This window comes from Eubalaena glacialis, chromosome 4 (assembly GCF_028564815.1).
Source record: "Eubalaena glacialis isolate mEubGla1 chromosome 4, mEubGla1.1.hap2.+ XY, whole genome shotgun sequence".
Classification (NCBI taxonomy): domain Eukaryota; kingdom Metazoa; phylum Chordata; class Mammalia; order Artiodactyla; family Balaenidae; genus Eubalaena; species Eubalaena glacialis.
Genome location: NC_083719.1, coordinates 72,945,988 through 72,960,627, shown reverse-complemented (window position 1 = coordinate 72,960,627; position 14,640 = coordinate 72,945,988). Strand labels below are relative to the sequence as shown.

At 37.7% G+C, this 14,640-nt stretch overlaps 1 protein-coding gene across 1 annotated transcript in view; it reads right to left on the bottom strand.

Moving 5' to 3' along the window:
* Positions 1-14,640, bottom strand: part of ADGRV1 (adhesion G protein-coupled receptor V1) — a 560,722-nt gene that overhangs the window by 377,366 nt on the left and 168,716 nt on the right. Inside the window, exons 60-64 of the mRNA XM_061188957.1 lie at positions 13,540-13,657; positions 11,543-11,666; positions 1,990-2,128; positions 1,631-1,816; positions 1,132-1,364 (exon numbers count right to left, since the gene is read on the bottom strand). Coding sequence (XP_061044940.1) covers positions 1,132-1,364; positions 1,631-1,816; positions 1,990-2,128; positions 11,543-11,666; positions 13,540-13,657 — 800 coding nt within the window. The remainder of the gene's footprint in view (positions 1-1,131; positions 1,365-1,630; positions 1,817-1,989; positions 2,129-11,542; positions 11,667-13,539; positions 13,658-14,640) is intronic.

Sequence of the window (14,640 nt, the reverse complement as noted above, 5' to 3'; positions counted from 1 at the left end):
AGAATTAAGCTTAAGTAGGAATTGTCTTTTTTAAAGGGCAGCAGCGAGGACAAATGCTTCAAGCCCCACTTAGTCAAAAACACAGATATAATCTCCCACATAATGCGCTACATTTACCAAACTTCACTCACTTAATTAAAATAGTCAGTGACCATCTCAAGTTTTAATACATTTAATATAAGTACAAATTCATTCCCATCGTCAGACACAGAATCATACCTGGGAAATTTAAGAGTTGAAGTGTTAGTGAGGCCACAGTAATTTTTCCCGGGGGAATGATATACACTCTGCCTAAGTCATTCAGTGAAATATTTTAGTTAAAAAAAGCTTTAAAGCATTGCATTAATATCACAAATGCAAATGCAAAAGCATTGCACGCACAAGTAAACTTCCTTTAGGACCTATCTAAGTGCAAACATTATTCCAGTTGAAGGTTGTATGTAAGCCATAGGTGCAGAGGTGCTTCTTGAGCCACTTAACCTGTAGGCATTCCATCTATTTCATCATGCAACACATGTTCCCCACCCTTGTTAATCAAGTCGCTGCACTAAATCAGAGAATGAGAGGGCCTCAATATGGTTAACTCTTGATCTTCAATGAAAACATGGTGCAGTAACTACCAACCATCTTTTACTCAAATTTTCTCCCCTGCTTTAAAAATGCCATTGGGCAAACATCTACCTCATTCATCACACAGAAGACAATACTGTACAGCCTTCAGAGACATCAAGGAAAGAAATCTCTCAGTCCAGCCTGTTCCCTGGTGTAGAGACAGAGATGGGGGAACCAAAATCGGCCCCGCCAGCTGCCCTCTGACCTAGAGAACAGCCCCTCTGTTTCCTCACCAAATTACTACAAGCCCACACCATGTTAGATTCCCCTGCTGCCCACAGTGACTTCACACTACAGAAACACATACTTTCAACTTTCAGGAAAACATTTTATTTTAGAACACTGTATAATTAACAGTCTTTGCGACCACTGTCCTGGTCTAGTGTCACAAAAATGTGAGACAAAGCAGGGAAAGACTGTTCTACAGTCAGTTCAGTATTCATCCCTGCACAACCTAGCTTTCCCTCATCCTTTCTCTCTGTTTTGTTTCCTTTTTCCTATTTTTCTCTTTTACTTTACCTTCCCAGGAGTTCCACCTTTGTAATCACTAGGGAAAATTCCTCAGGGCCTTCAGGAAGGCTGTCATCAAGGATTTCAATGTGCACGCTTTTCACCGTCTCCCTCGCTTCAAAGAGGAGCGGCCCTGGTGGAGGGATGAAATCCACGCCTGCCTCGGCTGTCCCACTCACAGCCTCAAACCAGAGCCTCACGGGGCCGAAAGAGCCACCCGAACGGACGACTGTGAGGTTAACCTATGCAGGAAGCAGTTTTTTATTTTGGATGAGTACTCTACCAGGCAAGACTTAATTTTGAGTGTCTCTAATTCTATTTACCAGGATTAGGTCAAAGTTACATGTAAATTTATCAAGTATATAAATTCTACGTTAAAATGATATCAGGAACACATTAATCAGTTTGTGAACACTTTGGAATATGAACAAAGAAACACATTTTAAAGATCGCTCACGATATAAAAAATAAAAATGATATTTAAGATTTTAAGCATTTCACGCGCCACCTTTTGCACTTCCTCTGACGCCCGAAGTTGCTCTTGTGAAAAGGCGAATCGTCCATAGGGAAAGTCACTAGCCACCACTGTGATGTTGGCAGTGCTGCTGGATTCACGCCGTACCGCCCCGTCGCTGACTCCAGTGAGCTGAAACTCATAGAAACACTTTTCCTCAGGAATGTCATCATTCAAAGCCTAGAGAAGGACAGAAAGAGCCATGAGCAGCAGAATCTGAACATTTAAAGAAAAATATCTATCATATAAGCAATAACAACGAACTCTGTGATACTGACCACCTCCCACCACCCCACCCCCCAACCACACACACACACAGCAAAGGGCATAACAGCAATCAGTAATACTGATACCTGTAACACTACAATTGCTGCAGACTGTCCATCTCGCATTGTTAGTTTTCCTGAAGTTTCAGCAAATTCCCCCATGGAAGGAGGGAATAGCCTCCAGTACACTGTGACCTCCCCAGAAATCGCTGGGCCACGAACAAGGCTACAACAACACACAAATGTATATCTCATTTTTATTGAAAGAGCTTTTCCTAAATATTTGCTCTATCCTTCAACAATAAACAATTTTCAATTATTTCAAGAATATTATGAATTTCAATAACCTTATCTATCAACTATAAAGCAAAAAAAGTCTTTTAATTCCAAGACAGTAACACCCAAAATACTGAGCTTGCGTAAATCTGCTTGACAAGAATACTAGGAAAAGCTGAACACTAAAAGTAGAAGGTTTAAAGGAATAAAAAAAAGTACGTATGGACTTTTCACTTACTACACAAGATACAAAATACGAATAAAGAACAGTAAACACTTCACACATGCAATGCTAATGAAAAAACTACCAAAAAGATAAAGTTTTGACACAAATTCAGCTACTTTATTGATAACTGCTATCTCACTCCTCATGAGAAAATTTATGATAAACAAAATTGCCTATGATCATACTACCCTAGTTAAATAATAGGTCCTAATTTTAGAACAATCAGAATCATAAAATCTTTGATCCAGGTGATTTTTTAAGGAATGATTCTGTAGCTAAGGCACACAAGCTGACAGAGATGAAGTAACTCCTATTTTACATGGTTAGTGACAGAACAGGGCTGAAAGCATAGATCTCTTGATGTTACTCAGTGTGCTCTCCTTGGCATGGGGTTGTGCAAATAATCTAAAAAACAGTCAGAAACCTTCTCATGGCCTATCCGGCTCTTTGGTGGGGATAATGGTGGACTCTGGGAGGGCTCACACCAAGGAGTACTACCCAGAACTACTGCTGCAAGTGTCCTCGTCCCCACGGGGAGCCACAGCCACCCCTCCGCCTCTGCAGGAGACCCTCCAACACTAGCAGGTCCAAGGCAGAAGGCAGAAGGTACACACTCCCATTCCGCAAAGAAAGAGGTGCAGGGACCTTAAAGTGGCATTTTTTAAAAAGCTGTGTGGCTGACAGGGTCTTGGTGCTCTGGCTGGGTGTCAGGCCGGAGTCTCTGAGGTGGGAGAGCTGAGTTCAGGACACTGGTCCACCAGAGACCTCCCGACCTCACGTAATATCAAACGGTGAAAGCTCTCCCAGAGATCTCCATCTCAACTCTAAGACCCAGCTCCACTCATCGATCAGCAATCTACAGTGCTGGACACCCTACGCCATACAACTAGCAAGACAGGAACACAACCCCACCCATTAGCAGAGAGGCTGCCTAAAATCATAATAAGGTCACAGACAACCCAAAACACACCATCAGACGCGGTCCTGCCCACCAGAAAGACAAGATCCAGCCTCATCCACCAGAACACAGGCACCAGTCCCCTCCACCAGGAAGCCTACAAACCCACTGAACCAACCTTAACCATTGGGGGCAGACACCAAAAACAATGGGAACTACGAACCTGCAGCCTGCGAAAAGGAGACCCCAAACACAGTAAGTTAAGCAAAATGAGAAGACAGAGAAACACACAGCAGATGAAGGAGCAAGGTAAAAACCCACCAGACCAAACAAATGAATAGGAAATAGGCAGTCTACCTGAAAAAGAATTCAGAGTAATGACAGTAAAGATGATCCAAAATCTTGGAAATAGAATGGAGAAAATACAAGAAACGTTTAACAAGGACCTAGAAGAACTAAAGAGCAAACAAGCAATGATGACCAACACAATAAATGAAATTAAAAATTCTTTAGAAGGAATCAGAATTAGAATGGAGGCATGGATCGAGAAGATACAAGAAATGTTTAACAAAGACTTAGAAGAACTGAAGAACAATCAGTGATGAACAACACAATAACTGAAATTAAAAATACATTAGAAGTAATCAATACCAGAATAACTGAGGCAGAAGAGCATTCTACATAGTGGAAATAACTACCGCAGAGCAGAATAAAGAAAAGGATTGAAAAGAATTGAGAACAGTCTCAGAGACCTCTGGGACAACATTAAATGCACCAACATTTGAATTCTAGGGGTCCCAGAAGAAGAAGAGAAAAAAAAAGGGACTGAGAAATATTTGAAGAGATTATACTTGAAAACTTCCCTAATATGGGGAAGGAAATAGTCAATCAAGTCCAGTAAGCGCAGAGAGTCCCACACAGGATAAATCCAAGAAGAAACACGCCAAGACACATATTAATCAAACTATCAAAAATTAAATACAAAGAAAAAATATTAAAAGCAGCAAGGGAAAAGCAACAATTAACACACAAGGGAATCCCCATAAGGTTAACAGCTGATCTTTCAGCAGAAACTCTGCATGCCAGAAGGGAGTGGCAGGACATATTTAAGTGATGAAGGAGAAGAACCTACAACCAAGATTACTCTACCCAGCAAGGATCTCATTCAGATTCCATGGAGAAATTAAAACCTTTACAAATAAGCAAAACCTAAGACAATTAAGCACCACCAAACCAGTTCTACGACAAATGCAAAGGAACTTCTCTAGGCAGGAAACACAAGAGAAGGAAAAGACAAACCCAAAACAATTAAGAAAATGGTAATTGGAACATACATATTGATAACTACCTTAAATGTAAAAGGATTAAATGCTCCAACCAAAAGACACAGACTGGCTGAATGGATACAAAAACAAGACCCATACATATGCTGTCTACAAGACACCCACTTCAGACCTAGGGACACATATAGACTGAAAGTGAGGGGATGGAAAAAGATATTCCATGCAAATGGAAATCAAAAGAAAGCTGCAGTAGCAATTCTCATATCAGACAAAATAGACTTTAAAACAAAGACTATTGCAAGAGACAAAGAAGGACACTACATAATGATCAAGGAATCAAACCAAGAAGATATAACAATTGTAAATATTCATGCACCCAACATAGGAGCACCTCAATACATAAGGCAAATGCTAACAGCCATAAAAGGGGAAATCGACAGTAACACAATCATAGTAGGGGACTTTAACACCCCACTCTCACCAATGGACATATCATCCAAAATGAAAATAAATAAGGAAACACAAGCTTTAAATGATACATTAAATGAGATGGACTTCATTGATATTTATAGGACATTCCATCCAAAAACAGCAGATTACACTTTCTTCTCAAGTGCTCATGGAACATTCTCCAGGATAGATCATATCTTGGGTCACAAATCAAGCCTTGGTATATTTAAGAAAATTGAAATCGTATCAAGTATCTTTTCCGACCACAATGCTATGAGACTAGTTATCAATTACAGGAAAACATCTGTAAAAAATACAAACACATGGAGGCTAAACAATGCACTACTAAATAACCAAGAGATCACTGAAGAAATCAAAGAGGAAATCAAAAAATACCTAGAAACAAATGACAATGAAAACACGATGACCCAAAAACCTATGGGATGCAGCAAAAGCAGTTCTAAGAGGGAAGTTTATAGCAATACAACAAGAAACATCTCAAATAAGCAACCTAACCTTACACCTAAAGCAATTAGAGAAAGAAGAACAAAAACACCCTAAGTTAGCAGAAGGAAAGAAATCATAAAGATCAGATCAGAAATAAATGAAAAAGAAATGAAGGAGGTCCTCACAGTGAGCCACAGCCACCCCTCACCTCTGCAGGACACCCTCCAACACTAGCAGGAAAGAGATCTTCACATAAACAGATTCCTACTGGCTGGTGTGAAGAGTCATTCTAAGAAACGCAAAGTGTTGGGTTATCCATCCACCTTTCTTTCAGGCAATAATGTGCCAAATTCTCAGTTCAGAAGAGAGAACCTAATTAGTCTAGTTATCACTTATCAAAATGTCATTCCCCTCTCCTGTGATTGGTTCAGGGGCAGTCATATGTCCCAGTTCTAGCCAATGAGTGGTAATAGAGGTCTGCAAGGGGATATCTGGGAAAGATTTTCTTATTCTGAAGGAGACATCTGAAGAGGATACTTCTGCAACTCTGGAGCTGCAGAAACTCATCTTGTGACCATCAAAGAAGTCAGCCTGCAGCCTCACCCACCAGAGGGCAGACAGCAGAAGCAAGAAGAACTACAATCGTGCAGCCTGTGAAACAAAAACCATATTCACAGAAAGATAGACAAGATGAAAAGGCAGAGGACTTTGTACCAGAAGAAGGAACAAGATACAATGCCTGAAAAACAACTAAATGAAGTGGAGGCAGGGAACCGTCCAGGAAAAAGAATTCAGAATAATGATAGTGAAGATGATCCAGCACCTTGTAAAAAGGAATGGAGGCAAAGATCAAGAAAATGCAAGAAATGTTTAACAAAGACCTAGAAGAATTAAAGAACAAACTAACGGAGATGACCAATACAATAACTGAAATGAAAACTACACTAGAAGGAATCAATAGCAGAATAACTGAGGCAAAAGAACGGGTAAGTGATCTGGAAGACAGAATGGTGGAATTCACAGCCGCGGAACAGAATAAAGAAAAAAGAATGAAAAGAAATGAAGACAGCCTAAGAGACCTCTGGGATAACATTAAATGCAACAACATTCACATTATAGGGGTCCCAGAAGGAAAAGAGAGAGAGAAAGGACCCATGAAAATACTTGAAGAGATTATAGTCGAAAACGTCCCTAACATGGGAAAGGAAATAGCCACCCGAGTCCAGGAAGCACAGAGAGTCCCATACAGGATAAACCCAAGGAGAAACATGCTGAGACACATAGTAATGAAACTGACAAAAATTAAAGGCAAAGAAAAATTATTAAAAGCAACAAGGGAAAAATGACAAATAACATACAAGGGAACTCCCATAAGGTTAACAGCTGATTTCTCAGCAGAAACTCTACAAGCCAGAAGGGAATGGCATGATACATTTAAAGTGATGAAAGAGAAGAACCTACAACCAAGATGACTCTACCCAGCACGGATCTCATTCAGATTCGATGGAGAAATCAAAAGCTTTACAGACAAGCAAAACCTAAGAGAATTCAGCACCACCAAACCAGCTTTACAACAAATGCTAAAGGAACTTCTCTAAGTGCGAAGCACAAGAGAAGAAAAGGACCTACAAAAACAAACCCATAACAATTAAGAAAATAGTAATAGGAACATACATATCGATAATTACCTTAAAAGTGAATGGATTAAATGCTCCCACCAAAAGACACAGGCTCGCTGAATGGATACAAAAACAAGACCCATCTATATGCTGTCTACAAGAGACCCACTTCAGACCTAGGGACACATACAGACTGAAAGTGAGGGGATGGAAAAAGATATTCCATGCAAATGGAGATCAAAAGAAAGCTGGAGTAGCAATACACATATCAGATAAAATAGACTTTAAAATAAAGAATGTTACAAGAGACAAGGAAGGACACCACATAATGATCAAGGGATCAATCCAAGAAGAAGATATAACAATTATAAATATATATGCACCCAACATAGGAGCACCTCAATACCTAAGGCAACTGCTAACAGCTCTAAAAGAGGAAATCGACAGTAACACAATAATAGTGGGGGACTTTAACACCTCACTTACACCAATGGACAGATCATCCAAACAGAAAATTAATAAGGAAACACAAGCTTTAAATGACACAATAGACCACATAGATTGAATTGATATTTATAGGACATTCCATCCAAAAACAGCAGATTACACTTTCTTCTCAAGTGCACATGGAACATTCTCCAGGATAGATCACATCTTGGGTCACAAATAAAGCCTCAGTAAATTTAAGAAAATTGAAATCATATCCAGCATCTTTTCTGACCACAACACTATGAGATTAGAAATGAATTACAGGGGAAAAAACGTAAAAAACACACATGGAGGCTAAACAATATGTTACTAAATAGCCAAGAGATCACTGAAGAAATCAAAGAGGAAATCAAAAAATACCTAGAGACAAATGACAATGAAAACACAATGATCCAAAACCTGTGGGATGCAGCAAAAGCAGTTCTAAGAGGGAAGTTTATAGCAAAACAAGCCTACCCTCAAGAAACAAGAAAATTTCAAATAAACAATCTAACCTTACACCTAAAGGAATTAGAGAAAGAAGAACAAATGAAACCCAAAGTTAGTAGAAGGAAAGAAATCATAAAGATCAGAGCCTAAATAAATGAAATAGAAACAAAGAAAACAATAGCAAAGATCAATAAAACTAAAAGCTGGTCCTTTGAGAAGATAAACAAAATTGATAAACCATTAGCCAGACTCATCAAGAAGAAGAGGGAGAGGACTCAAATCAATAAAATTAGAAATGAAAAAGGAGAAGTTATAACAGACACCACAGAAATACAAAGCATTCTAAGAGACTACTACAAGCAACTCTATGCCAATAAAATGGAAAACCTGGAACAAATGGACAAATTCTTAGAAAGGTATAACCTTCCAACACTGAACCAGGAAGAAATAGAAAATATGAACAGACCAATCACAAGTAATGAAATTGAAACTGTGATTAAAAATCTTCCAGTAAACAGAAGTCCAGGACCAGATGGCTTCACAGGTGAATTCTATCAAATATTTAGAGAAGAGCTAACACCCATCCTTCTCAAATTATTCCAAAAAATTGCAGAGGAAGGAACACTCCCAAACTCATTCTACGAGGCCACCATCACCCTGATACCAAAACCAGACTAAGATACTGCAAAAAAAGAAAATTACAGACCAATATCACTGATGAATATAGATGCAAAAATCTTCAACAAAATACTAGCAAACAGAATCCAACAACACATTAAAAGGATCATACACCAGGATCAAGTGGGATTTATCCCAGGGATGCAAGGATTCTTCAATACACACAAATCAATCAATGTGATACACCATATTAACAAACTGAAGAATAAAAACTATATGACCATCTCAGTAGATGCAGAAAAAGCTTTTGACAAAATTCAACACCAATTTATGATAAAAACTCTCCAGAAAGTGGGCATAGAGGGAACCTACCACAACATAATAAAGGCCATATACGACAAACCCACAGCAAGCATCATTCTCAATGGTGAAAAACTGAAAGCATTTCCTCTAAGATCAGGAACAAGACAAGGATGTCCACTCTCACCACTATTATTCAACATAGTTTTGGAAGTCCTAGCCACGGCAATCAGAGAAGAACGAGAAATAAAAGGAATACAAATTGGAAAAGAAGAAGTAAAACTGTCACTCTTTGCAGACGACATGATAGTATACACAGAGAATCCTAAAGATGCTGCCAGAAAACTACTAGAGCTAATCAATGAATTTGGTAAAGTTGCAGGATACAAAATTAATGCACAGAAATCTCTTGCATTCCTATACACTAATGATGAAAAATCTGAAAGAGAAATTCAGGAAGCACTCCCATTTACCACTGCATCAAAAAGAATAAAATACTTAGGAATAAACCTACCAAGGGAGACAAAAGACCTGTATGCAGAAAACTATAAAACACTGATGAAAGAAATTAAAGATGATATAAACAGATGGAGAGGTATACCATGTTCTTGGATTGGAAGAAGCAACAATTACAAAAATGACTACACTACCCAAAGCAATCTACAGATTCAATGCAATCCCTTCCAAATTACCAATGGCATTTTTTACAGAACTAGAACAAAAAACCTTAGAATGTGTATGGAGACACAAAAGACCCCGAATAGCCAAAGCAATCTTGTGAAAGAAAATGGAGCTGGAGGAATCAGGCTCCTGGACTTCAGACTATACTACAAAGCTACACTAATCAAGACAGTATGGTACTGGCACAAAAAGAGAAATATAGATCAATGGTACAGGATAGAAAGCCCAGAGATAAACCCACGCACATATGGTCACCTTATTTTTGATAAAGGAGGCAAGAATATACAGTGGAGAAAAGACAATCTCTTCAATAAGTGGTACTGCGAAAACTGGACAGCTACATGTAAAGAATGAAATTAGAACACTCCCTAACACCATATACAAAAATAAACTCAAAATGGCTTAAAGACCTAAATGTAAGGCCAGATACTATAAAACTCTTAGAGGAAAACATAGGCAGAACACTGCATGACATAAATCACAGCAAGATCCTTTTTGACCCACCTCCTAGAAATGGAAATAAAAACAAAATAAACAAATGGGACCTAATGAAACTTAAAAGCTTTTGCACAGCAAAGGAAACCATAAACAAGACGAAAAGACAACCCTCAGAATGGGAGAAAATATTTGCAAACAAAGCAACGGGCAAAGGATTAATCTCCAAAATATACAAGTAGCTCATGCAGCTCTATATCAAAAAAACCACCCAATCCAAAAATGGACAGAAGACCTAAATAGACATTTCTCCCAAGAAGATATACAGATTGCCAACAAACACATGAAAGGATTCTCAACATCACTAATCATTAGAGAAATACAAATCAAAACTACAATGAGGTATCATCTCACACTGGTCAGAATGGCCAACATCAAAAAATCTACAAACAATAAATGCTGGAGAGGGTGTGGAGAAAAGGGAACCCTCTTGCACTGTTGGTGGGAATGTAAATTGATACAGCCACTATGGAGAACAGTATGGAGGTTCCTTAAAAAACTAAAAATTGAACTACCATACGACCCAGCAATCCCATTACTGGGCATGTACCCTGAGAAAACCATACTTCAAAAAGAGTCGTGCACCACAATGTTCATTGCAGCTCTATTTACAATAGCCAGGACATGGAAGCAACGTAAGTGTCCATCGACAGATGTATGGATAAAGAAGATGTGGCACATATATACAATGGAATATTACTCAGCCATAAAAAGAAACAAAATGGAGTTATTTGTAGTGAGGTGGATGGACCTAGAGACTGTCATGCAGAGTGAAGTAAGTCAGAAAGAGAAAAACAAATACCATATGCTAACACATATATATATATGGAATCTAAAAAAAAAAAAAAATGGTTCTGAAGAACCTAGGGGTAGGACAGGAATAAAGACGCAGACATAGAGAATGGACTTGAGGACGTGGGGAGGAGGAAGGGTAAGCTGGGACGACATGTGAGAGTGGCATGGACATATATACACTACCAAATGTAAAGTAGATAGCTAGTAGGAAGCAGCCGCATAGCACAGGGGGATCAGCTCTGTGCTTTGTGTCCACCTAGAGGGGTGGGATAGGGAGGGTGGGAGGGAGACACAAGAGGGAGGAGATATGGGGATGTATGTATATGTACAGCTGAATCACTTTGTTATACAGAAGAAACTAACATACCATTGTAAAGCAATTATACTCCAATAAAGTTGTTAAAAAAAGAAAAAAGAAAACTTCTCATGATCTAACGTCAAGATAACTCAAAACATACCTTCAGTTTTTATCAAAAATATGTTCTACCCTCCACAGGATTTTACAAATATATAAAAAGACAATGCCCGAAAAATATGTCTGTATTGAGAACAATGTATTTAATTAATAATGCTAATTATTTAAATAAAACTTCAAAACCCTCACGTAGGCAAACAAAAATTAGGAAACCCTTACCTGATGATAGCAGTACCATTATATTTTGCTGAGGGTTCCCCAATGAGGACGTGCCTAGATGATGGAGCTATCCCAACTTCTCCTGACACTCCCTTATCTCCTCGAATGATTATTGATGCGCTACCTGAGTTGAAGATGATACACCACTTATGTAGAAAACACAGGGATTCACTTAGTACATGCCTGGCAATGTTCTAAGGGCTTTACATATACTAATCTTGTGAGTTAATCCTCATGACAATCACATAAGTTAGGTACTAATATTATCCTCATTTTACCAGCGAAGATATTTAAGGCATAGCGAAGATACATAGAGGCGAAGATACATAGAGGCATTGAAGACACTAAGGCAAATGACTTGCCCAAGATCACATTTTAATGAAAGGGATAAAGTGGGCAGTACTTCCACTATCACTTCCATGAAAAGTAAGTACTCTTCTGCCATGTGCATTAATCCACTTCTACAGTAACCATTTTGTAGCTCACTGAAATTGGCTATGTGGCTGTATCTATTAGCTATGTAGCAAAAGCTAGAATTCTTGGGGGCCCTTTTTTATTTTTAATTTTCTGACTCTACCATTTGCTTGTAAGTGTTTATAAAATGTGTCAAGTATTCCTAGTAAAATGGAAATAAAAACCATATCAAGTAATTTGAGTATTCATATCATAATTTAGCAGTAACTTAAATAAAATTGTTTCCAGAAGCACACATTAGAGTTTAATGAAACAAAGGATTGGATTACTATACTATCACTTTCTTTAGCAATGGATTAATGGGATCAAGAGTGGTTTGTCAAGTGCAAGTATGTCACAGTTATGATTTACCTTGATCCACTGGTATATTCTTGTTCTTGCGTCTAATTAGTCTATATAATATCAACCCTGACGTTTAACACGATGTAGACAACTGAGCTGACTTAAGACTTATGGAAGAATATAATGCAAAGATATGAATCCCTCAAATGCTTGCTGGAAGTACTCTAGATATAAATGCAAAAGGAATAACTACCCTAGGTGATATCATAGGTGACATAACAATACTCTCTACAATTCTGCGAATTTCCTTAGCCACGGAATTCTGCTTCTTTGACCACGAACCCTTGCATAGGATGAAGTTTTTGATGGCAAAAAAGGACATGCAACAGTAACTAAGCTTTCATATCAAAGTTGCTGGGCCATTTTTTATGGTTATTACTATTTGTACTATAATGAAACCATTTTAGCTCCAGTAATCCTTTCTCTCCAGACATAAGAAACAAATTTTCACATGGACCATGGGCAAGTGAGAATTATGCATTATGCCTGTTTCTGAAATGTCAAAATCTAAAGTAATCACTTTCTTATCAAAATAGGCAATAGATAGGCTGAAAGAGACATAATAAGATGCTAAGTTTTAAAATAACATTTTATTACAAAAGTAACATATGATCATTGTAAGTAGGTGTAGAAAATATAGGTAATCAAAACCACTATCAACATTTCAAATAAATAATTCCAAACATGTTTATGACATGCACGTGACAAAAAGGGGATTACACTGAACATGTTGTTACAAAGCCTATTTTATTAATGTAACAATTATCCATGTAATGAAGTGTTCTTAATTTTAATGTAAGTAAGGCTTTTTCTGCCACATTTTTTAAATGTTGCATAGTATTCTGTTACATTTAACCAGTCTCCTACTGTAGGATCATTTAAGAAGCTTTCATATTTTACTTTATAAACACTGCTAAAACAAACATCTTTATCTTTTTAAAAATCACACAGCTAAGTAGTATGAAGTCTTTGGCGTATGACCTTACCAACACTGGGTATGGTAATTTTAGCTTTAAAAAGTCTTTAGCTGTTATACAAGTAGGAAATAACATCTTTATGATTTAGAAAACGTTTTAGGAATTATAAAAACAAATACTACCTATCTTTGTAACTATTGATTATCTGGTTACGTTTTTCTAAAAATCTACTTTTTAAGTTCCAAAAATGTCGATTTCTCTTACCTTTTATTGGAGATATTTCTACCTCATCAACTGATACCAGCTGAATGGTGAAACTCCTGTCCTCCTCCAACATGGCATCTTGAAGTGTGTGCAACACAATGGTCTTCTGGGACTCAGTCTACATCAAATGAGGAGGAATAATACATTTTCCAGACTGACCAAGGTTAAGTTTCGAATGTTCTCATTAGCAGAATAACATTTATGTGCATAAGCATTTTTTAAAGTGTGTCCTTTCTGTGCCCTAGAATTATGGGTTTCTGCTAGAGAGAATTACTATGTAAAAATTAGCTCTGAGCGTAAATCCGATTAAGGTTCGTAATAGGAAAAAGGGGGGAAATGTTAACACAACTTTTAAATTTCCTGAAAATTTTCAACCATTGAAAGTTCGATCACTTCGAATTAAATGGTCACAGCATGATGTAAATAGATGAATGTCATAGGTTTAATACTTATAAAGGTTATCTTTCTACTACCCATTTTTACTCCTTGCCCTCTACCCACTCCTGCTTCCTTCCCATTCCTTCCATAGGTGTTGATCTCAAGCATTTTCACTATTATTCCTTCCCTCTCTTGGCTTAAACTTAGCTCAGTAATTTCTTGGAACATGTGCTAAGTTTTCAGTGTAGGCTGGAAGAGAAAGAATAAGGAAAAGCAAATATATAGAAGACAACCAGCTTCATACTTCGAGACATAACCGTGACAGATATCACTTTTATCTTTACCGCCTCCTCCATATGCTGATAAAAAAAACTCGAATTTGTCCTATGCATCACTGATTAATTTTCTACAGTTTGAATTCTGCTGTTTATTGCTTCTTATGTACATCTTAGTTCCGCAATCGTATCTTTTCTTTGAGATTTTTATTATTAAAAGCGTTATTCTAATCTCTTCACTCAAGCTGTCCTCTCTTCATAAGAGTCCTTTTTTTCTATTTTACAGTAACTGTACTTCTTAAAAATTTTATAAGAGCTGCTAGGAAAATGTATACTTCCTGCCTCAGACCTTATTAAATGCACTCATGGAAAATCTATAATTCCTGGGATGCAATGAATCACTCCCATCCCTTTTACTCTCTGCACATTGTCAATTAGCGGCTCTGAA